General features: G+C 40.7%; 2 protein-coding genes across 5 annotated transcripts; both read left to right on the top strand.

Annotated features, from left to right (window-relative positions):
* Nucleotides 1–1615: 1615 nt before the first annotated feature.
* Nucleotides 1616–6098, top strand: LOC121185402. 3 transcript variants are annotated; one of them, XR_005894362.1, is made up of 6 exons: nucleotides 1616–1751; nucleotides 3109–3462; nucleotides 3860–4129; nucleotides 4833–4895; nucleotides 5063–5260; nucleotides 5793–6098. XR_005894362.1 is itself a non-coding variant. In XM_041043458.1 (5 exons), the coding sequence occupies exons 1-5, from the start codon at nucleotides 1709–1711 to the stop codon at nucleotides 5179–5181; spliced, it is 549 nt and encodes a 182-aa protein (XP_040899392.1). In that variant the 5' UTR covers nucleotides 1616–1708; the 3' UTR covers nucleotides 5182–6098. The 3 variants fall into 3 exon arrangements, 2 of the variants coding, with proteins under 2 accessions (XP_040899392.1, XP_040899391.1); XM_041043458.1 differs by having other exon boundaries at nucleotides 3109–3162; nucleotides 5063–6098; XM_041043457.1 differs by having other exon boundaries at nucleotides 5063–6098.
* Nucleotides 6099–9264: 3166 nt separating this feature from the next.
* scn1ba (sodium channel, voltage-gated, type I, beta a) lies at nucleotides 9265–22786 on the top strand. 2 transcript variants are annotated; one of them, XM_041045373.1, is made up of 6 exons: nucleotides 9265–9558; nucleotides 17301–17467; nucleotides 18488–18725; nucleotides 19655–19796; nucleotides 20096–20167; nucleotides 20973–22786. In XM_041045373.1, the coding sequence occupies exons 1-5, from the start codon at nucleotides 9501–9503 to the stop codon at nucleotides 20160–20162; spliced, it is 672 nt and encodes a 223-aa protein (XP_040901307.1). In that variant the 5' UTR covers nucleotides 9265–9500; the 3' UTR covers nucleotides 20163–20167; nucleotides 20973–22786. The 2 variants fall into 2 exon arrangements, with proteins under 2 accessions (XP_040901307.1, XP_040901308.1); XM_041045374.1 differs by lacking the exon at nucleotides 20096–20167.
* Nucleotides 22787–24625: the final 1839 nt, after the last annotated feature.

Genomic DNA, 24625 nt, shown 5'->3' with positions numbered 1-24625 from the left:
TTCTCTCAACATCCCACATCTTTTGCCACTTTACTTTAAACTTATGTTTAACTTTAGATTTTATTTCTGTCTTGCTTATCAGAACTGAGATATCAGTGTATATCATCTGTGACAACAGACCCCAAATAAACACTGATTTAACCCTTGTATTTGAGCTTACCATATATTTTTTCTTGTGTAAACTCTTTCAAGATTTTGCAGCTAAAGCTGTCACAGAAATGTAGTGGAATGGAAACAGAAAGCAGTATAACATGGAAAGACGTAAGTAAAGTATCTCTACGTCAAAACAGTCGTATAGGTACAGTTCTTGAGTAAAAATATACGTCTCCCTTTTTCCGCCTCTGGCTAAATTATGAAGGCAGGTTATTTTTTATTTTTCAGAATGGATGGTTTCAGAATTAGTACTACATCTAACTTTTCCGTGACTACGAAAACAACACTTTGTACTAACTGACAAATATTAATCACATCCTGTTTAACCATCTTAGACACATTAACCCATCTTTCATATAAATCTAATGTATAAAAGTGACAGAATAAATCACAGAATGGCTCAAGATTCTTCATGAAAGTAGCGTTCTTCTGAAACACCTTTTCCAAACTTTTACCAGTGACACAAGTGGGTGTGTTGGAAATTCTTGTGCAGGGGTGATGGTCTGCACACCCCTGCAAAGCCTGTGTGAAAGCAAAGGGGGCTTATAACACAGCATTCATAGCAGTTACTATTCACAGTTGAATCAACAGTGGATCAGTGAGAAAACATAGTGGATGGCACTATAGAACCTCTCTTGTGTGGGAAGCCACACGCAAAGAGCAACTTTTGCATGTCAGAAATGCATATAGCCCAAGGTTTATCTGGGAGGATAGTAGTGGGTTCAAAGGGCATCAGTATGTCTAATCATCTATTGGTCATCCCTGTTGGCTGTTGAAACACAAGTTAAAGTGACAAAGACAAGAGTAAAATAAATCATCAGAAGCTCATTCTTGACATTTAAACGCGTAAAAAAGACAATCTCTACTTGCGTTGTCTTACTCACTTCTCCTGGAGCTTTCGATCACATGGTTTTCGTCAGCAGAATGAAGGATTTCTTGTTCACATTGGTTTGTGTTGAACATTCTTGATCTTGGGCACAACATTCGACTGAACTATATCCATCAACTTGCTTGTGACACAGTCAGAAGTTCAAGTACAAACAAGTAAGTGGACCTCGAGTGGACACTGCTGCTGAATTAACCGGCAAACATCCTAAAATCCTAAAAGTGCTTAGAGTAAAGGAAAGTTTGAACAATTTCACAACAACTGAAAAAACTTCATCTGCTGATAAAGACTTTTTTCAGTCTCCAACAATCGCCTGGAGGTTGAGTGGAGATTATTTTGTAAACTTTAATGTTCTGCACTTTCAGTTTCAATGCCTAGTTGTGATTTTTAAAAATAAATGTATTATATACTTTATTTTACTTGAAAAATAAATCTTCAGTTCTTAGTGAAGTAATACTAACTTTGTACTTTCAACAATAATAAACAACTGAAAAAAAATCTTTTTTTTTTCCAGTGTTTCAAAGTTATGAGTAATATCTTCCTGCTTCTGAGGAAGTCGTGGTACCGACGCCTTCATATATTTGATCTGTGCAGAGTAATATATCTTTAATCGAGAGACATGTTGCAGATCGTTCTGTCCAAGTTGGATCACAACTTAGTTTTGACAAAATGGGGTTGACGACATGGATATTTCTCTACTTCATGGTCTCAGGTAAAATTTAAAAAGCCATCTAATCTGTATGTGGGTTTCTGTGAAAGCTCTCTTTAGTGATTTGCTGGCTCTGGTACTGACACAGGTGTGTGGACGCACATGGAAACAAAAACAGGCTTCAGGTTAGATGAACTGTCTTTAACTAACAGCTGTTGTCTGATCTCAAGTTGCTAACATTTTTTTTACCTCTACATTAGGTCTATGATAAATCTACAGAGGGCAAATCCTCAAACGTAACATTATATTAACATTATATTACTGCTTCTTACATTGTTAGTTGAGACACATCTTTATAAATTGTTTGTGAACAATACACATTTCAAAGCTCCTGTACATTTTTTTTTTCAGGAAAATTATTAGACATGACAAAATCTAAATTGGTAATGCACTACCTATTGTTTGGGCATCATGAGAAAAGTCATTCAATTTATATTTTTGCCTTCAAATCTCAAAATTCTAAATATTTCATCTGAAAATTTGTTATTTTCACTTTTTTTTGAGTGCGAGACTGTGTGACTGTGCTGAGGCAGGAAGCAGGAAACTACATTCTTCGTCCTCTAAATTTTTTGTCTGCCTTTTTACCCTGAAGCAAAAGTTACAAGCACTTGCCTTCTCTGCTGCAAAGACCAGTGTTTTAGGAAGCGGCAGCCTCAACAAGTTAAAGCTTAAGCCAACATACAGTAGAGGTTGTAAATCCTTCTACTAAAGGTTAAAAAAAAAAGTTCTAAATGAACTGAAGTTGAAAGTAAAATGCCCAATTTCTCCTTAAGAAGAGCATTATTTTTTAAATTTTATCTGTATTTTCACTGCTTCTTTTGTTTGCTAAAGTTTGGTATCACGTAGTTTGATGGGCAAGTGCCTCACCCTTCTTTCAGCATTTCAGCTCCACCTGAACTGTGCATCTCTTCATGTATCTAAATTTGGATTTTTATGTTGTATAAGTGCACAGTCAGCCTTTTGAGGGATGGTTGCTGTTTATCCTAATGACACATAACCTGTGAATATAAAGTGCGATGCTCAAGAGTTCAACAGATGGGAACATGGTTTCTAAATTTTCTGAAAAACAGAATGCAGTTAGCATTGCAACTATCACATGCTTATAAATTCAGAACTGTTCACTCTAAAATTAGTCCTCAATGAAAAAACATGGTCTTTGCTTTCACCCTGTCAACTGCCACCTGTATCTGTATTTACAACCACAAACCACCACAACCCAATTCTAACAAAACAACACAGGAGAGGAAGTTAAACTTTTTTTTTTTGACAAAAGATGTAGTGAATACCTTTTCTCACAGGAAATTATCACAGTTATGCAACATCCCTGTCTTTTTTTTTTTTTTTTTTTTTAATTTTTCAGGCACCTACTCGCGGGTCGCAGTTCACCAGCCCCCCGTGCTCACCACCGCTCTGGGTAATGATGTTCTGATGCCATGCCACCTTAAGGTTTCCCACGATGAGAAGGTGCTGACTACACCAGTTCTGTATTGGGTTTACTTAACGCAGGAAAATTCCAGACTGTGGGTCCCTTCTGAGAAATATGCCGGACGTGTAGACCTTCTGGACAAAAACCAAACCTCTTCAAACAAGTCCATACTTCTCAAAAATGTCCAGTGGGCAGATAATGGGAAATACCTGTGCAAACTTTCAATCACCACAGAGAGGCATGGAAGTTTTAGGAGGAAAGGAAACGAAACTTTACTGATGATTTATGGTAAATTCAAAGACATTTTGCATTTACAGTTAGTTACTGGGTGAGTGGACCACACATCTCTATAGAAGTTCTATAGACTCTAACTATGGTAATGTCAGCCTGTCAGTCCACAACTTTGGTCCTCACTGAAATATCCCAACAACATAACTTTGTATTCAGTATTTGTCAGTGTCAGTATTTATGCTTTAAGATTCAAGTCTCCTGGTTATTGTTGACTTTTTGTAGTAACATTTCCTTAATGAGGATGAAGGACTAGGAGAAATCAGGTTAACGATTTTTTTTAATGCTTAACCTGATAGCGTATGAATCTGTTGAGTTTAGAGGTTTCAACGTGCAACGCAAATTACTGCGCCTGTCAGTGTGCCCTCACCTGCTGCGTATCTGCATCTCATTTCAGACACCATGATCTTTAACCTCACCAATAACAACGAGTCTCTGCTCCGCTGTGAAGTTAACGTGACTCGGGAACCCGGATTTGTTCTGTCCATTTCTCACAATGGAAATAAATTACAAACGGTTGACTTGGTTCCCGGAGACGACGTTGCAGCTCTGCCCTACGTGACGCTCTCTCAGACTATTTCTCTGCAGAGCGGTGGAAAATATGAGTGTCAGCTGCACCTGAACGACGATATTATAACGAAAAACATCTTCAACTACCTTCCTTCCAGTAAGAAGCTCCCTCATTTGATCTAGTTTTTACGCACATTACATCCTGACGCTCATCAGCTTCTGCTGATTTTTGAAAAAGTTTATCTATTATTACATGGTAACAAGTGGTAGTGATAAGAAATAAGAGCTAGGCTGTAGTACAGGTGATATTCTTTTCTTTTTTTTTTTCACTCAGACTGCTCAAACTTCGTGTTAACATCAGTTAAAGTTAGCTAAATATATTTTTGAACGGAATGAGCACTGTGCATTTTGTGTCCCAACACATCACATTGCATTAGAAGCATATTAGGAAGTTATCTTTTAATGGTCAGAATAAACAGGATGAATGACTGTAGAAAGCAAAACCTTTTTAGTGTTCATATTGGCACAATTATTTTATTATCATTTTTTTTTTAGACAGACTTGTGTCTGTGATGTGAGCTTATTTTCTTGATGGAAAGTCCTTTCTTTTGAGTCACTCAGTAGGATGCACACTCACTTAATTGTCAGTTGATTCTGGTCCTAGCCCACACGTGAACAAAAACTTGTCTCCACAGTGTATTGGCTCAACTAAAAACTTAAAAGGTGAAAATGTCAGTGAATATCACTTCAAAGCTGCTCTAGTTCAAAATGCCCAGAAATCATGTATATCAGGTTGTGTATATACCATCACAAAAGTCACATTAAAGACTTGTTTGATCTAAATGTTTTCCTCTCTGCAGCGAGAAGCGAAGAAGGTGGAGACGCTGAAAAGAATATTTTCACACCACGTCAACCTGTCTCTGGTGAGTCTGTCTCAAACACCCGCAAGTGCTCGCTTTCTGCTGCTTCTGTTGTTTAAGAAAATTTAAATTTGCATTTACAGAAGAAATGATTGCAATAAATCCAATACTGTATACATGTGTGCTTAAATTAGGACAACACCTCACACCAGTGGTTTTGTATTCCTCAGAGTCAGGTGAGGGGAAGTTTCCAGAGCCGTGGCTCCTGTATGCAGCTCTCCTTCTGGTCCCCAGCACCGTCCTTCTGAGCCTGATAATTGCCCTAATGATGTGCAAACGCAGAGTTTGACCATATCTCTTCAATCCCAGGACCCAACCTGTCTGGAGTCAACAGTCAACAGTCCAGACTGGTGGTGGTGGCTGTAAAGGTGTGGGGAATGTTTCCTTGGCTCACTTTGGGCCCCTTAATACCAATGAATCATGGTCTGAATGTCGCAGCCTATCTGAGTATTGTTGTTGACCATGTGCATCCCTTTATGGCCACAATTTACCATCTTCTGGCAGCTTCCAGCATGATAATGTTCAATGTCCCAAAAAGCAAAAGTCGTCTCAAACAGAAGCATGACAACAAGTTCAGTGTACTTCAGTGGGCTTCCGCTTCACCAGATCCGAATCCCATATAACCCTTTGGGATTTGATGGAACAGGAAATTGTGCAGCTGAGAAAGCTGCAGAAATTATGTGATTTAATCATCACATCAGATCAGACATGACATCATGTCAATATGGACCAGGACCTTAAAGGAATGCAAAGGAGTGATTCCAGCATCTTCTGTAACTGAGGCCACAAGCTTTTGTTTTGTATGTACTGTTTCATATTGACACTGGTATTTGTGAGTTGGTTTTGATTTTCCCTCAACAACAGGTTCTTCAGTTATGGTTTTTCTGTTTCTGATTTCAGTCTCGGTTCCCAAAATGAAAAGAAGTCCTAATGGTACTTCAACTCCCTCTAAAGGTGAAAATGGGCAGTTGCACAAACTGCAACCACTGTGCGTGACCCTCTTCCTCCTAAATATATTTTTCTGTCATTGTCATAAGTTTAAGCATAAACAACAAGTAATTAAACAGCTGAGCAGATGTAAAAACAAAAAGCAAAACCAGAGAAAAAACACAGTCACTAAAATAAAATGCATCACCTGTAAATGCATGAAATCTGCCTTTTTGTATTACAATCACAAGATAAGTTTATATATGTAATTAATAAAACATTTTTATCCTAAATGTGTCTTACTGGATGAGTGATATGCATTCATCCTCACTGGTGTTTCTGCTGTGACTGAAGTTAATCCACATATTTATTAAAAAAAAAAAAAAAAAATCAAAAGGGGCATTGGTGGAATTAGGGACAGGAAGGTCACCCACATACACATACACATGCAGACACACGGTGCATTTGTCAGGACGAGGACAGGGATGCAATCAGCACAGTAATCCTCACTGCTGGCATAATGAAATGGCCAAAACGGGAGATCAGCACACAAACACACACACACACATACACATAATCACACACTCAGTGGACTGATTTGAGGGCATCCATGCACCTGTGGTCATGTGAGCATGTGTTTGCCTGTACATGTGGGCTGATGGTGAGTACATTGAATTGATGAGATATTTAATGACAAACGTTTAGTTTTTCTTAACCCTTTTAACATCCACCAGACATTCACCAAGTGTCTTATGTGAGTCTGACATCAGGTAAAGCAGGAGGGATATCTAAATATAATAAATGCAATAAATCCTTCACCATTTGTTGAATATTTAAAAATAATTGAGTTTGATAAGAGTCAGTCATTGAACAGTTTGGGTATCGTCAATGAGTAACACACCACAATATGAAAAATATCAGTAATATGTACATTTGAAAAAGGCAAGGAAGACCCAATGCATGCACTCGTCTAAAGGTTTTAATGTTTAATTTTTATCTTACATGTCTTCTCACAGCTTTGCACTGCCCTGCACATGTTTACACTCTTACAGACACAGTAAATCTATAAATTATCTTAAATCAGCTTTCAAACTTTATGTTTCTTCTTTATATTCACACTAGTCTTTTAGCACAACCTTGCATTTCACCTCACTGATTCTTCTGTATGTGACATTAAACTTAGGAATCTTAAATCTTGGGTCTGCCTTGGTTTTTAACATCCTGGGACTGTTGGTATCAAGTGTTCGGACTTTTTAAGTTATTTTCTTTGATTTAACGTGTCTTGGTGATCCACACATGAACAATGGTTTAAATCATAATTCACATAATGTTCTTATGATATGCTATGGGATTTTTTTTCTGTTATATTGGCGTACTTTTCCAGTTTAAGACCTGACTGTTTTCTTTGCCAACACGTGGGGGTTTCTGGAAGGGATGAATCACATAAAATCACTGTTGCCATAACAACGGCTCTATACCTCTCCCTCCTCCTCCTCCTTTTCTTTCACCATCCCTCTGCTGCAATGCATCACACCCTCCCTCCTCCTCCTCCTCCTCCTCCTCCTCCTGCATGCACCTCCCTCCCACAGCCTTCACCCATCCCAAAGACTGATTAGCGCGGCATCCTTCCACTGACACACCATGTAATTTCTGGAGGCTACTGATTTTTATTTGTGTGTGTGTGTGTGTTTGTGTCCCCACTGGCTCTTCTTAATTTTGACGCCTCGGTTAGTATCTCCAGGAGGAATATGCGGGTCTCTAAAAGATATTTTCCTCCACATGTATCATCTTGAAGGCGATTAGAAGAAGAAGGGGATTTATTTTCTTGTCTTATCTTTTTTAATTTTTTTAATTTTTTTTCCTGTGTCGTGCTCTGATCCTAAAATCCCTCCGATGGTCCCCGGTGTTACAGCAGAGGGACTTCCAGCATCTGACTGCGTGGTGGACCGCGGGATGAAAGCCGTCCACCTGTGACCCATCAATAGGACGAGACATTTGAAGGATATCAGTGAGGAGAAAAGCGTTTTCTTGTTTAAAAAGCGGGACTGATAAAGGAGGTGACAGGTTAAAAAAAAAAAAAAAAGTCGCTGAGGAGCTGCGCTCGGTTCTCCTGCATTTGTGGGATTTCTTTTTTTAAAGGACAGACAGAACTTGCATTTTTAGCAAATTCACTCATTCCAGACAAGTTGTTAGTTCTTCTTGTATGATCACCCGAGTTCAAACACAGTCACACCCTATTCTTAATTCATAGCCACATCGTGGGAACGCACAGAAGAATAGCGCACTTTTTTTAGCCTCCAAAGGCGCACAGGAGCGGTGTAAATAAACCCCCCTGACTGCTGGATGCATGCCTTTCAGACTGGTTACATGTGCTGGTGACCCGTCTGAGCAGCAGAGCCACCTGTGCTGTTGCAGTCAAGCCTGTGAGCACCATGCGCAGACAGCAGCTAAACAAACCGTGTGGCTTAACCGATGTGGACAAACAGAGGATGATTTCAGCTGAATAAGCAAGAAGCGACCTGACTCTGCCCTACATCACTGCCTAGAGCTTTATGAAGAGAAGAGATATGTAGTTTGCGAGTCTGCAATCTGGACTGCAGAAAGAAAGCAATAATACTGATTTGAGGCAATAACAATAAGTGTAATTTCTTCCAAAGCCAAAGAGAGGTGGAGAAAAGCGAGAGGCCACTGCTTCCATTTGCCATTTCACTCACACTGTGGCTCTGTCAAGCACAGACCCTCCTGTTCTGGCTCAGGACATATCTGAAGTCGTACATGAGAGAAAAGTCAGTGAGCGCAGCTAAATGTTTCCCATTGAAGGCATTCATGCATGCAACATTTTGACATTTTAACAGACTTCTGGACCGCAGAGTCACCCCGGCTCCATTGCACAATTCTCTCACACACACTGCGTCTTCCATTTCCAGCTAAAAATCCCATCTGACACCTCAGCATTGCCCCCCCCCCCCCCCCCCTATCAGATCAGCCTAAGATCAGTCTTCCAGTAGCTTTTATAGTTAATCACTGGCAGTGCCATTTATTGACCAGTCTGCAAGTTGGGATACTGGCATTATTTAGTGCAAACAGTCTCACTGTGGAGGCCTAAGGGTGTGCCACAGAGTATATATAGTTGAACAAAGGCCGTTTTGAGCGACACGAAACCTGAAACTCTGAGTGATTCCTCCCTCTGGTAACTCTATATGCTCACTCACTCAGAGACCGGATAAACTCGCCAGCCAAATAGAATGATTTAGGTTCTGGGATGTGAGGAGGCAAGTTACTGCACCTTCCACACTGCTACTGCCAGGTTTTTCAGGTGCTTAAGAAGACCAGATCAACAAGAGGACCCACCCACCCCTTCTTCCAGCCCCTTGTGACAGCTGAAAAAAGGAAAAAGTAGGAGAAGAAGAAGACACCCAAGTGGACCACACCCAGAGTCCCAACAGCTTCGGGAAAGAGTCGCCTCCTCTCACTTCCCAGACTTTTACTCGTAGTCTGGACGTCTGTGGTACCGTTGTGCTCATCACCAAGCTGGAATAGCTGCTGTAGCTCTGTTTTGTCTGCCTGTGTGTCTCCCATTCAGCAGTGTGCGTGCGAGTGTGTGTGTGTGTGGTGTGTGTGTGTGTGTGGTGTGTTTTGACGCCGCTGAGAGCTGCCACCGGTCTTCTTTCTCCTGTCAGGATGTCTGCAGTACAAGAGCTGCTGCTGCTACTACCTCTGGCCCTCTTGGCGCTTCAAGGTGAGTGGGCAGTGGTTGCGTTGCCATGGCGATGCCACGACGGCAACACCTTGGCATGCATATGAGCCACCATCCAATCTCCTGTTCACTGTCTGTGCCGCGTGAGGTGTTTCCTGTTGTCTGACGCAGGTCAGTTTGTAGGCAGTGCTTTAAGGGTTCTCTGGTGTGTGTGTGTTACTGTGTGTTCAGATGCAGATGTGTGTGTTTGTGGTTCCATCAGTGTGCTGGATTGTTTGCTAAAAGCCCAGCTGTTTAGTTTTTCTTTTTTTTTTTTTTTTTTTCAGAGTAATGAGATGAGGCCGTGTGGGGCCGTTCAAACAGATACATGCACATGTACTACACACATTTACACACACACACACACGCACGCACGCACGTACACACACACACACACACACTAATTATGTATTCAAAGTTCCAGAACCATGTAGATTATTCCTCATGCTGTGTTACACTGGGGCAGAGTGCTCCTCTGGTGTGTGTGTCTGTGTGTGTGTTTGCAGTTCAGGGCTGCATCGAATGATTATTTTCATTATCAGTTAAAATGCTAATGTTTTTCTTGATTATTCAGTCTTATAATTGGTTTATAAAATGTCCTAAAGGCCAAGGTGACACCATTAAATGTATTCACTTTGCATTGACATAAAACAGAGAAAAGCAAGAAATCCTCACATTGGAGAAACTGGAGCCAGAGAATGTTTAGTGTCTTTGCTTGAAACGTTTCTCAAATAGATTATCAAAATAGTTGTTCATTAGTTTTCTGTAGATCGACTAATCGATTAAGCTCTATCTCAGCAGTCAGTCAATATAGTGATTTCAGCCCTCATGATGAGTTGTCCTGGCAAATGTTCGTGCTAAGGCACTGTTTTTCCTGTTTGATGCTGTTCGTACAAAGCTGCAGCTGGTGACTTTCTTTCAGGTCAGGTCCCCACTGTGTGTATGTGCAACATATATACTAATACTGTCCATGAAAACTAGCATAAAAAAAAAGTTCCCTTAAATTTGTGGCAAGCGTCTAAGTTGCCCTCAACCTTTCCAGTCCTCCTGTTGATATCTGCATCATGTGCCATATCACGGCTCAATTTCCCACTTTTGCAAGAAGCCGTTTGCTGCTCTTTATTCTTTTATAACTGGAGGAACACCTTCCGCTGATGTTAAAATAGCCTGAGCTGGGTAATACATCACCTTTAAGTTACTGTCAGTCTCCTGATACCCACAGGAAGGGGAGCAACTCTGCAGGGAAGTAATCTTTCGCAAGCTCTCACTGCCTTAAGAAAGTGTCAAGTGTCTCTTTGTTTATGGCCTCTTGGTTTATTTGAAAACATAACTGGATGTAAAAAATGACATTGCATTTCAATTGGCATTCATTACAAAAACAACATTACAGAAACAAGCGGTAGATGTTAGTAAATGAGTTACAACCATGGATATGCAAAACATTTTCTTCCTTTAAATGCTTTTTTTTTTTAACTGTGTTCTTTGCAGAAACCCAATACAATTTAAAACAAACCCCCAAAAAGTAGTTTTCCTGTTTTAATATGTTTCTCAAACAAACAAAAAAAACCCTGCAAGTTTTTTAGATGACATGTCACCATCATAGATAATCTTATTTTAAGCACTGAGATTTAAAATTGAGCACAAAAAAAGAGGAATTGCATCAAAAGGGAGATTTACTGAGCACTTATCTCTATCAGCCAGCTGCTCTTTGTCTAGCACTCCGTCACTGACAACAATACCAGTAACCACACATATGTGTAATCTGCAAAAGATAAACAACATTACTGCAGTAATATTGTCTAAATAAAGCGGCATTTCATTCAAGATATGAGGTTGTAACTGTAGCAGGCAGAGCTGCAGAAAGTTGAGCCAGGAACCAAATAATGAATCTTGGCAAAAAAAAAGTAAGAAGGTTATGCAACCTCAACTGACAGGAATAGGCGGTTTGGTTGAAGGGCCAGTGGGATAGTTAAGGACTGAGCACATCTGGAGCTGGGCGCAGTGAGGATGAGGCTATAAGGCGAGGCAGGAAATTGGACGGAAGCTCCCAAAAGTAGAGGAAAAGGAGCAGATTGAGGCTGATAAAAAATAGCAGTATGTGCTCTTTTTAATTTGAAATGTGCATTTAAATGTTTTAAGAAAAAAAAACACATGAGATGGAACTCAACACTTTTCTGACAGTGGATCTACAAGGAAAAGAAATACAGACATTACAGAAGTTAAATACTAACTAGGATGAACTGATGACGATCACAAGCTCCACTCATCCTCCATCACACCAAGCTGCATCTAAACAAAGTTTGGTGACAGAGGGCAATCAGAAAAAGAAGAAATATGAGAAATAAAGGGACAGTCACTTCAAGATCATCCACAATAATCCACAGATGTCAGTGCAAATGCCTGCTGTTTGGTTTTTTTTTGTTTTTTTTTATTACAAGATTAGAAATGTCCCTACAAACAACACCCATCAATGATTACGATAAAGTCAACAAAAAATTTTGTTCACATTGTGTTCAAAAATGACACAAGCTGACAGTCAGTTCACAGAGTTGTGGGTTCTTGCTGGGCTGAACACAGGCTCATTAAATCTAATGCAACTGACGGAAACTTTGACTAATGCATGCGGCAAAGAGACTCTTTGTGTCCGCAGTTGCAGTATGGAGCCATTTAGACTGCAAATGGCTCAAACTTCTGGTTGAAGGGGATCAGTGTCAACAGGATATTTGAACAACCACACCGCCGAGCCATTTGGATTCACGTCCATTCCATCACTCCACTCCAACCACTGCATCTGCACGAACTGGAAATTACATTACAGAGAGGCTCATCACTTTAAGGGGTAGATACATAAACCAATTATAGCCACTCAAGTGATGCGCTGCAGCAAGTTTTTAAAAGACCATTAAGTCTGATTTGTGGTTTGTACTTTTGCATTAGGAATTTTTGAGAAAAGTGCTCCGTGTGACAGCTAAAGCCACCTCTGGTGCCAGCTGAGTGCGCTTATGACCTTGATAAAATACGGTTATAGGATACTGTTCGGCCAAACCTGTAATGGCTGCTACATACAGTGTATAGGATGTCTGGATCTATATTTATTGCCCTGTACAAACAGCAGACATTGTAAACAAGGGGCTCTTGATTGATGCACTCCATCTGAGTGGCCCTGAAAGGAAGACATGAATGTGATTTTCAAAACTATAAAAATCATTCACTTGTGCTGCAGCTGCTGTCAGACTCCGCAGCCTCAAAGCTGCATGAATCTGATTCTGACGGGAGTTTAGATTTGATTCTATTCGAGGCTTTTTTTTTATGTTGAGATCCTTTTCTAAACCAAAAATCTGGAGCGAGATACTGTGCCACGACCTATTTGTAGGCTGCACGCGTTCACTTGTGTCACACACATGACATGCAAATAGACGTGCACATATTCACACACACACACGCACACACACTCACCTGAGCCCTTGTTTATACAGCTGAGTGACAGAGGTCTGTAATCCCAGGGTGCCCTGGGCCAGCTGGAGGGGGGTGGGAGTCAGAAGAGCGAGAGGGGCTTTGAAGGACGAGATGAGCTTGGGAACTCGTCAGTTTATCAGTAATTATTTTTAACACCAGCTAAATAGTCAGGTATTTTCGCAGGTCAGGTATTTTTTTCTAGCTTTGAAACCAACCCAGATAAATGCAACATTTTCTTCTCATGTTTAAGTATCGCCTGTCACCAAAAGTGAAGGAACCACGTGAACACACAGCTGTGCAGCTTGCTTGTCTGTCCCTGAGTACTGGATGCACACAATAACACTGCAGAGAATCAGAAGAAAGACTGAAGAAGCTACAGCAAAATCAAAATTAGCTCTCTAACAGTCTCTCGAGAAAGAAAGAGGGAAGGAAAGAAAGAAAGACAGGAAGGAGCAGAGGGAGTTGATATCCTGGAGACAGGCAGACCAATAAGACGAGAGACATGAAGGTCATAAGAGCTGTCATTGCTACGATGTTTTATCAGCACCAGTGACGTACTTCTTCACTCCACTTGTTCCTTACTTCACTGAGGGAGTACTCCTGGAAATTGCATTTGTGGGTGTGTGTGTCTGTGTGTGTGTGTGTCAGAGCCTCACAAGGGCAGACAAGGACAAACGCAGATAATGAACGAGGACACGGACAGATGTTTTTTAGTGTCACCTGTTTTCACGAAAATTACTTCTGGCTGGCGAAGTTAAAAACAATGAATCAAATGAGCACGTGTGATGTGACAGAGGCTGCCCGTGGTTAGGAACCATCAGAGAATTACAGTATCACAGACTCCACTGTTCCCTCTGCCGTCAGCCGGGGAACATGGTGGAACATTTAGCAGCTAAACAGACAGATATTTTTCTCAAGAGTTGGGGGGAGTCCAAAAACAGAGCTACATTCATCGGGTCTTGTTTTGGTTTTGGGACATCCACAAAATGGCTATCAAGCTCTTTAACCATCTTTTAATGAAAGACACAAAGATAAAAAACTGGGCATTCCTCTGGCTTGTTCTGTACAAATGAACCAGTGTGCCATCACTGCCGGGACAATGTGACAGATTGACGGAGTAAACTGAAAGAGATGCTCACAGAGGAGTGTGCTTCAGTGGTCTACTTGTTCCAGTGGAAAGTCTCTTGCTTGCTTCGTGTCAAGGGAAATGTCATGAATGCCTGGCATTTCCCCTGGTTATATATGCCTACTGTATGTGTGTGCGTGTGTTTATGTCCGTAGTAACCCAGCCATGGAAACAGATGTTGTCCTCCCTCATCTCTTTTGCTGTCACTTATCCAATTCTCTTTTCTCCCCCTCTCTCTTAAATGGCCAGTTCAGCAAATTACCTTGATCCTTTTGTGTTTCCTTTAGCTCCCAGTGACATGCTAAGCTAGCTAACCTCAGTGAGTGGATGGTCTTTTGTGGTGCTAAAGCTATAAGTCAGGGGGTTTTTTTTGTTTGTTTGTTTGTTTGTTTTTTGCTTTGTAGGCCTCAGGGGTGTACAGCAACTGATATGAGGGATTAACCAACCAGCCCCCTGTCAGGGAAAAAAAACTCCTAATCTGCAATTTCTGGAATATCCGTTGCATAATCCCGAACCTCAGTCCACAGATTACGCAATGGATTTGCATTTTTGATGCTCAGTGTGTACGTGTCCCGCTGCTGTTACTGAGAACCGTGACCGAGGCAGAGTTTGGTGGCTCTGACTTTGTTTAGTCTGCACTTTGGGTGTGCAGTTTCTTTTGTGTCTGCTTGCATGTTTGTCTCCCTCTCCCACTCTGTCTTTTCGCTGTCGTCTTAACTTGCTGTCTCAGCTTTGGACAGTCAGCAGCCTCCTTGCTCACCTTGCACAACCTCGCCTCTCACTGTGCCACCAGCCTCCTTCAGGATTACAGCCTCACGCTGTCTGTGTGTTCCTGCTAGGTTTTCATCTGTCTTTGTTCGTCTTTGTTCTCACTGTCCTGCAAGTAACGTGCCCTCTTCTGTCTTCAGATATCCTCTTAATCTCTCTTGCTGTCTACCAAACATTCACTTTGTCCTCATTGTAATGTGTCTCCTCTGTCTGTGTTCCAGTCCTCACCTCTTTTCTGCATGTTATGTCTTGCTCCTGTGTCTCTCTGGTGTCTCTTTGCCTTTCTGTCTCTTTCTGCCTCTCTGTCTTTCCTAAGCAGTAGAAGTTGAAATCCAAAGAAGCTCTCACAGACTTGAGTCAAAATATCTTTGCGTATTAAAGCTTAACCTGAAATTTGGCAGCATCTGTTTGCAAGATTGATGTTTAAAACGTTTTCCTGTGAGATTCTACAGGGGCATGAAGTGATGAATGACCTTCATCGACCTCTATTGGCAGCCAAGGATTAGCAGCAGCGGTAACAGCTGGTGCAGCTTATGTCAGCACGTAATTAACACAAACAATCAAGTCACGTTTGTAACAGTCAAGAGAGCTAATAAAAGCAGAGATTAAACTGAAAAATATATAAAATATCACAGCAATTTTATATTTTTTCACTCACTGCATTGTTTTCAGTGCACCTGTTCTCTAAGCAGTTCAAGAATTTGCAAATGCTGTTTGCCTCAGGTCTGTTTCTTATAATCTAGAGGTCCTCAGCAGACCCACTGCCCAGAAAACCTGAAAACCCAAGACCCTGGCCTTAATCGAAGACCTGTTTTGTAGGTCAGAACAGGTGAGAACAGTGTTATTACTACAAATAGGAATAATGGCCAAAACTACAAAAATGAGACCTTTGGTCAACAGATCCCACATGCCCTGATGAAATAAAATCCTTCAACAAAGCTGCGTGCAGTTCTTCTAAACAAAATCCAACTGACCGTGGCTTTGATACAAAACATTTAGAAAATGTGAAGCTGGACAACGTCAAAAAAATAAAGCGCTGAATTACTTATTTCTGTTCAGGTTGACAAATTTGAATCAGTTGAGCGGAGGCTCGGGTTCAGTTGTTTGCAGGTCCTGCTGGGCGGTTTGGGTCTGTGTTTGCTTTTGAGTGCACGGGTCCATCTCTTACTGTAAAACATGATAGCAGCGGGGGCCAGCTGTGTTTGGGTTTATATTTTTGCATTATGTTCTAAACTTTCTCTTCTCCTCCTTCCCTTTTTTTTCCTCTCTCCCCCTTCTCTCTCTCTGCAGTGCATCAGCCAGCATTAGGCTTCTTCTCCCCTGCTTCCCCATCTCCCCATGCTTTTGTAGAAATGGCTACTACTGATGCTTGTGCTAACTTTCTCTTTCTTCCCTCCCCCCTTCATTCCTCCCCCTCCATGTTTCTTTGCAGTGTGGTGGAATTTCTACTTGTGTAATTCTTTTAAATGTCTCTCTATGGCGCTTCAATATCTGAATCCCAGGGAGTAAAAAAAACAGAGCTTTGTTTTTCTGTATTTGTATACATGGATGATGTGCAGCCACTGTGAATCTCAGCCAAACCTTTATTAATGCTTTCTTAGAGTTCATTTGAACAGCGTTGTGCTATGTGTTTCCTGTCCTCTCCTTCATCTCCCTCCCCCTCCATCTTACAATTCGAAACAAAAGCTTCCCCAGAAGTCAAAGTTGAGAATAGAACAAGATCATTGGTTGAGAGCGATGCTGAGGCCTCAGTGGAAACTGCAAGGTGCAGTGTGAGACAGAAACATTTGGAGTTACAGGTGTGTAACTCCTGGCCGATGAGAAGTATGTGTCATGATGATGATGGCATATATAGACCCACGCTTCTATATATGAATTTAGCTCAGATACCAATTGACAGAATGCAAGAAAATAGTATTGCTCACTGCAACCTCTTTATTTCCCCTCAGTTTCACAGATTAAAAACACACAAATTACCACAAAACTGAAAAGCAAAAATGAACCAAATTCACAACGATCAAAAACGTGAAATCATGAGTGGAAATAAAAACAATGCAAGAAAAAAGCTGTGCCCGATATGAAAGAATTAAAAAAAAAAAACACGCATGCAATGAGCATTCCAAGCAAAAGCACGCAAAAATTTAAAAACTTACAGTAGCTAACACTGTTTAGTACTGTTTAGACAGTTTGCCTGCAAGTACTGAGATACTGGAAAACACCAGAGCTCTGCCCGCGTGTCAACCTTTCCCTCGAGTCACGGGTACATGAAAAAGAGGTTGATGGCTGCCCATGGCTCTTACCTCTGAACCCTGTGACCTACAAATAGACAGAGAGCAATAACAAGCAACAACATGAGGTTTCTAACTGTGTGGCCTTCATCCTCTTCACTCTGTAGCATCTCTGTGCCATGGAGCTTGCGTGGAGGTGGATTCAGACACAGAGGCCGTGGCCAACGAGGGCTTCAAACTGGGCTGCATCTCCTGTAAGAGGAGGGGCGAGGTGCCCGCCACAGCCAGCGTCCGCTGGTTCTTCAAGGCTTCTGATGAGACTGTGTTCTCCCCTGTGAGTAGGATATTTGACAAAGCAAACACTGAAAAAATAGTGCTCAGAAACGAATTTAAAGGAATAGTGCAACATTTTGGGAAATATGCTTATTCACCTTGTTGTAGAGAGTTAGATGAGAAGATTGGTAACGCTCCCACTTGACAGTAAATGTGAAGCTACAAAAAGTTAGCTTAGCTTAGCACAAAGACTGGAAACAGAGGGAAACAGCAAGCAGATTATCAGATATCCAGATAAAGCAATAAAATAAAAATAGTAAAATCAGCACAAAGCTCCAAACATGCATCACAGCAGTGTCTTTTGACTCCTCGCATGGGAAACGGCTGCGATGCATTTATCATGAGAGAGAGCAGAGTCTTGCATTTTTCATGACGGGGATTTTTTTCCTCTCTTTGTGTTGACTGGAAGGCAGCACTTTTGCTTGCCTAAGGAGTCCTCAGCAGGCAAAGCAAAGAGGCCATTAAGATATATACAGTACCTATAGCCGGAGATATCCCACTAGCCCTTGGCAGCCATTTAGAATGTATATTCACTGTTTCGCCAGGAAGTGCAGACGTGAGGCCATAACTGCAGCTCGGTCAATAACGGAAAAACAGCAGCAGTGGTGAGGTGGAGACCAGATGTCTGTGTCCTCAGATATGACAGGAAAGCTGAAAAGCAAACTTGACACTCAGGTTACAAATATTCATATCAACGCAGAACAATCAGTTTGTTTTACACCTACAAGCCTCTAAGAGAAAACAGCAGCTTTCCAAAGAGCCAAAATAAAGGGGGAAAGACAGGTTAAATCTGTGAATGAGAGCAGGAGCAAAGTGGCAGGCATTAGCTATTATCTAACACTCATCTGGTGCTGATGTGGAACATGTCAGAGGTGATGTAATGCAAAGCTTACATGCTTTGTAGGAAATGGTTCATACCATGCAGAAGGACCAGCGCAATCTCTCAAGCCGGTCTTCTGAGCACTGTCTATGCTGCTTTGCCTCCTGTTCAAAGAAAACCCATTGTGTAATTCTCTTCCAGATATACAACTATGAGGATCTAGCGGCCGAAATCACTGACTCACGTTTCTACGATCGTCTGGACTGGAACGGCAGCAAACACACCAAGGACCTACAGGATGGCTCCATCTACATCCTCAATGTGACCTACAATGACACAGGAACCTACCAGTGCATATTCTTCCGCACCCTCTTGTACCCCAACTACGATTTTCCAAGCAACACCAGCAGGACTATCAACATTACCGTGGTGCCGCAACGTAAGGGCAGAAGAGAGGAGGGATGTTGTACTGCATGTTTGTTTGTAGGAAAGAGTGAAACTAAATTAACCAAAATCACAATCAACTCGCATTTCTAGGCCTGTTTTTAGGTTTGGGGACGACGTGATGTCACACTGAAATATCAGAAAAGCAGAACAGAACCGGTACCAACTTAATGACTACATAATATCACAAACACTTTTTTTATTATTAATACAACATTTAACTATTGTAATATTTACAAAAATATTCATGTTTCTTTTGTTAAAAGTTGTCTATGTGACATTTTTATTACTTATATTTTGATGCCTGACTATAGTTACACTAATGTTTCATAATATATCTTACATTAAAATTGCTAGATGCAGTGAAATGAAAAAGACATAGATAATGCACACACAGCAATTTATAATAAAACTCAAATTCTGAGAAGCTTGCTCCATCAGGATCCACAGCTCGGAATAATAGGCCGTAGACACAAGACCCAAATAGAGACATCGAAACCAAGGACATGCTTGTGACAGCTGCTCAGAGAGATGTAACGCCAGCACAGCCTTCTATGTTCACAGCATCCAACAACATACGAACAAAGTTAGCAACTAGCTGGTGAACATAAGCACAAAGGTGTCCCTCGGGGTTCAATGCTGGGCACTTTATTAATTTAATTTAGTAGAAGCAGGTAGTTTAACTAGTAATAGGTGTTCTTTTTTTTCAATGCAAGGAACGAGCAGTAACTTTTAACCTGTGGGGCTTTCACAAGAGAACACTGAGCTCTTGATGGACGTCAGACATTGTAGGTTAACTGAATCTGAGGCAGCATTCAGAAAATGATGAATTATGACACAAGGCAATTCAAGACATGAGCTAATGAATTATGATTCATATCATCTACAATATATCTAACCTTATTTCCCCCTCTGTGCCTGCAGTCACCAGGGGAATGGCATCCATCTTGTCTGAGGTAATGATGTATGTCTCCATCATCGGGCTGCAGTTCTGGCTGGTGGTGGAGATGATTTACTGCTACAGGAAGATCTCAGCAGCCGGAGAGGAAGCTCTGAGAGAGAGCGCGTGAGTAACACCCAAGCACACACACACAAACACAAACACACATGCAGCCAGCCTCCCTCCAGTGCCAGTCCTTCATATCCAAATCCCGCTGGGCCGTCCAAATGTCCTGATTTCTCACCTTCCACTTTCGCCCTTGTTTTTCCTTCCTGTCGCTGCTTGGAAAGCGGAGACGCAATCTGTTTCAATCTGCTCTTTTCAAAATACTAAACATTTTTCTTTTTTTTCTCACTGAACTGATATCTTGTTCTGATTCTGATTTACTGATCTCTGACTTTCTCTTTTTCTCCTCTTTCCTTCAGGGCGGAGTATTTAGCTATAGCATCAGAAAGTAAAGATAACTGTGCAGGTGTACAAGTGGCAGAATAGCACTGGTAGGTCTGGATTCTTAGAAAACTTGATCTCCGAATTCACTTTCTACTTGTCTTTTTCCTTCTTCTTTCTTGTTTATTTTACAAATCATAGTATTTCTTTACTCTTGCTGCATTGTTACGAGTCCTCAGGGAGAACTGGGTCAAGTTCGCTTTTATCATTTTCTTTTTTTTTCTTTGAGTGGATGTTCACTTTTTACTAATCAGATCTTACAGTCACAGTTACCAGTTGCAGTTTTGTCCAGATGATAACCCAGCCTTGTTTATGACCCCTAGTAGTTTACAACCACCATCTTGGGAAACACTGCCTTAGCCAACCTCACCTTATTAGAATTGTAGATAACATGTTACGTACCCGGTCTATTATCAAAATTATTCAACTAAATTTGGAGCAGTAGTTGTGTGCATATTCCATCCCATATTGATGCCACTGGACTTTAGCTCCAAAAAGTTTATTAGACTGAAAAAGCAACGCTTCGACACTACAAGTGTAAAGACTCCACATGTTTTAAGTGTCACAGTGACCATTTAAATGTTTTACCCTCACACTACTAGTTAGTTTTCTCAATGCACCTATTTTGGTCCCTCTCTAAACCAAGTAATTTGAACCCTAAACACTTTTGGACAACAATTTTGGACTAATATACCTGAATGACAGATAATGTTGCCTTTGTTAGCCCTTAAACACATTTCATTTTCAAAATTTTGATTTTATATAGAGCTTTGTGTTCTCGTCCCAGCTCTACATTATTCGTTTTATCTGACAGTTTTGTGGGGGGGTTTTTGTTGTTGTTTTTTTTAACTTCAGGTCAAGGAAGAATTCAAGACGGCTGCCTTGAGAAATCTCACATCCACTTTCGTGCCCTCCTTTCCTCTCACCGTTACTCACCTCCCACCATCCTCTCCACATGATGGAAAAAAGAGAACCACGGAGAGAAGAAAGATCTCCGTAGAAAGATTATTTCAGTGACTTCCTGCAAAAAGGATGAGAAGGACTGAACTGTATCCCGTTCTGAGGGACAGGATGGCTGCATAGAGCCGTGATTCAACGGGGACAGAGGGAGAGAGAAACTTGCACTGTATATAGGTGTACAAGTATGCACAGATAATCTTTGAACACATGTATAGTATATCATAGGCCTACATTGTATAATCACTATTTGCATGCTTACGAGCCTCTGGAAACGCCTGACAACGTGCTCAAGATGTTGTGTCGCGTGTTTTTAAGAGTTTTGAACCAGTTTAGTCACATTTAATTACACACAGTGTGTTGACATCACAGTTCGACCAATATGGGTTTTAAAAGTCAATTTTTGAACCAAACCCGTGTGAGCGTTTACTCTGCAGGTTTATGAAGCTGTGGTGCAAATAAAAGGCAGACTAAATGAAAAGCATAGAGGAAAAATACCAAATTGCAGGTCCATCATCTCAGCAGTGAACCACACATCAGGCAGATATCTGAACTTTAACTCACTCAGATTTATCGGCTGATATATTATCTGACCAACACCCAAACTGACAACACTTCCAAACCTCTTCTTCTTCTTTTTAACAAACAGAATTAGAGAGCAGACTTTAAAGAAGCAGATGTGAAAATGAGAGATGAACTGTCACTTCTGGAGCAGTTGTGAAAGTCAGTGAGTTGTGATTGCCGTCGCACATCCGGTGAAAGTCGCTGTATTCAGTAGTTTCTGCAGGTTTAAACACAACAACTCAGCAGCAAAGTGATTGCCCATTGCCTTCACACATCTGCTCACCAAGAGAAATGTTGTGATCTGTGTACTCTTAGCTTGTCTCTAGCTCTCAGATAAAGGGAAATTCAGTCATTAGACGCAGTAAATTCTGAGGTTCAGTGTAATAGAAAACAACATAGAGCCAGACATGTTTTTAATGTTTCACACTGGCACTGAGATAAGACTGTTTTATCCTAGATTCTCAGATATCACAGTGATGTTTTTACTGTGTTTTCCATGATCCTGTGAGACTAGTGTTCATTAATCAGCTATACAAGTGGGTTTTAGTACAGCAACAATCTAAAGCTGGACTTCAGAGGAATTCACGTCTGAATAAAGTAGGACTGGCCTTTTCAGCACACCACCAACCTATTTAAATCGGGTAAACACAGCTGGCTCACTGCTGATTTTAATTATGCTCTTCAAAACTGCTTGCAAGTTTTAGTGCTGGGGAAACCTCTCGCTGCATTAAAATTACAAATGAGGCTAAAGTGTGACTTCCGTTCACATATGAGAAGATGATCATACCAGATCAATTTGTATCACAACGAAAAATGCAGCTTTAATAGTTTACCCTGGTGCGTTACATGGAAGAGTCACTTTCAGGTGAATCTGTCGACTGTGGAAAATTTCCCACTGATGTGTAAATTCACACAAATGTCTTAGTGTCTTTGTAGAAACTTAAGGGCTTGGCATATTGCTATTATCTAACTGCAGTGGGAAAATGTTCCACAAAACCTGTCCAGTGTGCCTCCCAGAGTGAAGCCAGTGGAAACCAAAAGGGAAAAGCAAAGAGCTGAAGCCTTGTTACAAATCTTTTAGTGTTTGTAAAAAGAAGAAAAAAAAAAAAACAAAACGAGAAAAAAAGCAGCTGTACTCGCTTCTCTCTCCAGACGTCCAATTATTGACTATTGGCGAACACTAGATGGCAGCCAAACACTGCCACTTTGCATGTTTACTGTTCACCTCTGTCGTACCAAAACTGAGTTTGATGCATTCTGAGAAAGGGGACACACACACAAACTGATAAATTAATACAGAATAACTGCATACTTACTGGTGGAATAAGGAAGGACCACAACATGATTTTTTTTTTTGTTCTGTTCAAATACAAAATGTACAAATAAACTGTAAAAAAAAAAAAAATTAAGGAAAAATAAAGGAGTGATTTCTCCTTATAAGGCCATTGAAGAAATGCATCTTTTTTCAGTCTGCATCCGTAACACCTTTTCCTGCACAGATGAACCAACCAGTGAAATGATAAACAATGTGTTGCCCACACTGTTGGTCTGTTTGTGTTCATGTTTTCTTTCAGCAACAACTAAAACTGCAGTTTTCACTTCATGTATAGGTGTGGAAATGTTGCTTGACAAAAAAAAAGAGAGAAAACAAAAGTGATACACTGAAAAATAAAAAAATCTATAAAAATTCACCTTGTCACTTTGTGCCTGCCTTGAATTTGTCTGATCTCACATGCAGTAAATGGTACTTGTGTAGGTGGCTGATACGCAGTGAGGTATCAGGACTCTCGCCCAGATGCATTTTCAGTTCCCACTTCAAGTCCATTTCCTACCACAGTTTCAAAACAGGTCGAAAGCAAACTGCTTCACTGACACCTGCAAATCTACTTTTTAAAAAAGATTTCAATCTATTCTCCAGTATCCGAATGCAGTCACAAATTCTGCTCTACACTGCTAGGAATTCAGTGTCTGTGAAGAAACTCTGATCATTTTTTGTTTTGTAGGCTAAAAAGTAAGCCTTGTTCAAATATATTGGGTCTGAAAACACTGGAATGAAAAGAAGAAATAACCACAATGTGTAACCGTGTACCTTTGTAAACTCTCCTCAGGTCACAGAACGCCACAGTTTGCTTATGCTCTGAAAAGGGGATTGAAACTGAAAAAAAAAAATTACATACAAGGGTAAAAACCAAGCTGGTCACAAGGGCTACAACCCCACAATGATCAGAGGACCCTGGCTGAGAGAAAAAACTGCTTTGTAAAAAGTTGAAATCTTCACACTTCAACATATTTTGATTCATTTCAGGCACTCAACAAGTGTTAAGTTGAAAAAGCAGCTGCTGACCTAATTCGTCTTTGGAAAGGTCACAGTGGAGGGTCCAGGTGATGCAACACTGTGGGAATGAGAGGAGCAGCTGGGTGCTTGTTGTTTTTAAGCCATTTTTAGCCTTGTATGTTGTTCAGCAGCATTTTATTTTAACAGTTCTGCTATTTTAACAGAACAAGAGCGGAGCTTATTTACTTCTCTATCTTTTGTCATTTTGAACTCGAGCCAGAGTTTCAAAGTTTCTCTTTGAAATTCTGTGTCTTTTTGGGATGAAGACTTACCAACAATGACATTACCTCAGTTGCTGACAAACCCTTCCACCTTTTTATCCTCGCCAATCTGATGAGAAACAGTAAAACTTGAGCTGTAACAATTAGTTGATTAATCCTCTAGTCAAACAGTACTACTACTGCTTTTCTTGGTTTTAGATAATTGCAAATTTCTCGCTTCTCCAAATATGCAAAGTTCCATCACTGGGGAACTGCAACCAACAAATATTATTTTCATTATTAATACATGTGACAATTATTTTTCGTTAAATAATTGAAACTGTTCATTGAGTAAAATGTCAGAAAACTGTGGAAAATCTCCACCACCCAAAATCCTGAGTTCACATCTTTAAATATCTTTCTGTCTTGTCTGACAAATAGCACATTGTAGA

Source organism: Toxotes jaculatrix, chromosome 8, assembly GCF_017976425.1.
Source record: "Toxotes jaculatrix isolate fToxJac2 chromosome 8, fToxJac2.pri, whole genome shotgun sequence".
In the NCBI taxonomy this organism is placed as follows: domain Eukaryota; kingdom Metazoa; phylum Chordata; class Actinopteri; family Toxotidae; genus Toxotes; species Toxotes jaculatrix.
The sequence above is the reverse complement of the archived record's forward strand: the minus strand, read 5'-3'. Positions and strand labels throughout refer to the sequence as shown.

Bases quoted from the DNA above. Each gene is read 5' to 3' on its own strand.
- LOC121185402 (XM_041043457.1), top strand. From the start codon at position 1,709: ATGGGGTTGACGACATGGATATTTCTCTACTTCATGGTCTCAG. The intron at 1,752-3,108 runs GTAAAATTTAAA...TTAATTTTTCAG, and splicing joins TCTCTACTTCATGGTCTCAG to GCACCTACTCGCGGGTCGCA. The intron at 4,896-5,062 runs GTGAGTCTGTCT...TGTATTCCTCAG, and splicing joins ACCACGTCAACCTGTCTCTG to AGTCAGGTGAGGGGAAGTTT.
- scn1ba (XM_041045373.1), top strand. From the start codon at position 9,501: ATGTCTGCAGTACAAGAGCTGCTGCTGCTACTACCTCTGGCCCTCTTG. The intron at 17,468-18,487 runs GTGAGTAGGATA...ATTCTCTTCCAG, and splicing joins ATGAGACTGTGTTCTCCCCT to ATATACAACTATGAGGATCT. The intron at 18,726-19,654 runs GTAAGGGCAGAA...CTGTGCCTGCAG, and splicing joins CATTACCGTGGTGCCGCAAC to TCACCAGGGGAATGGCATCC.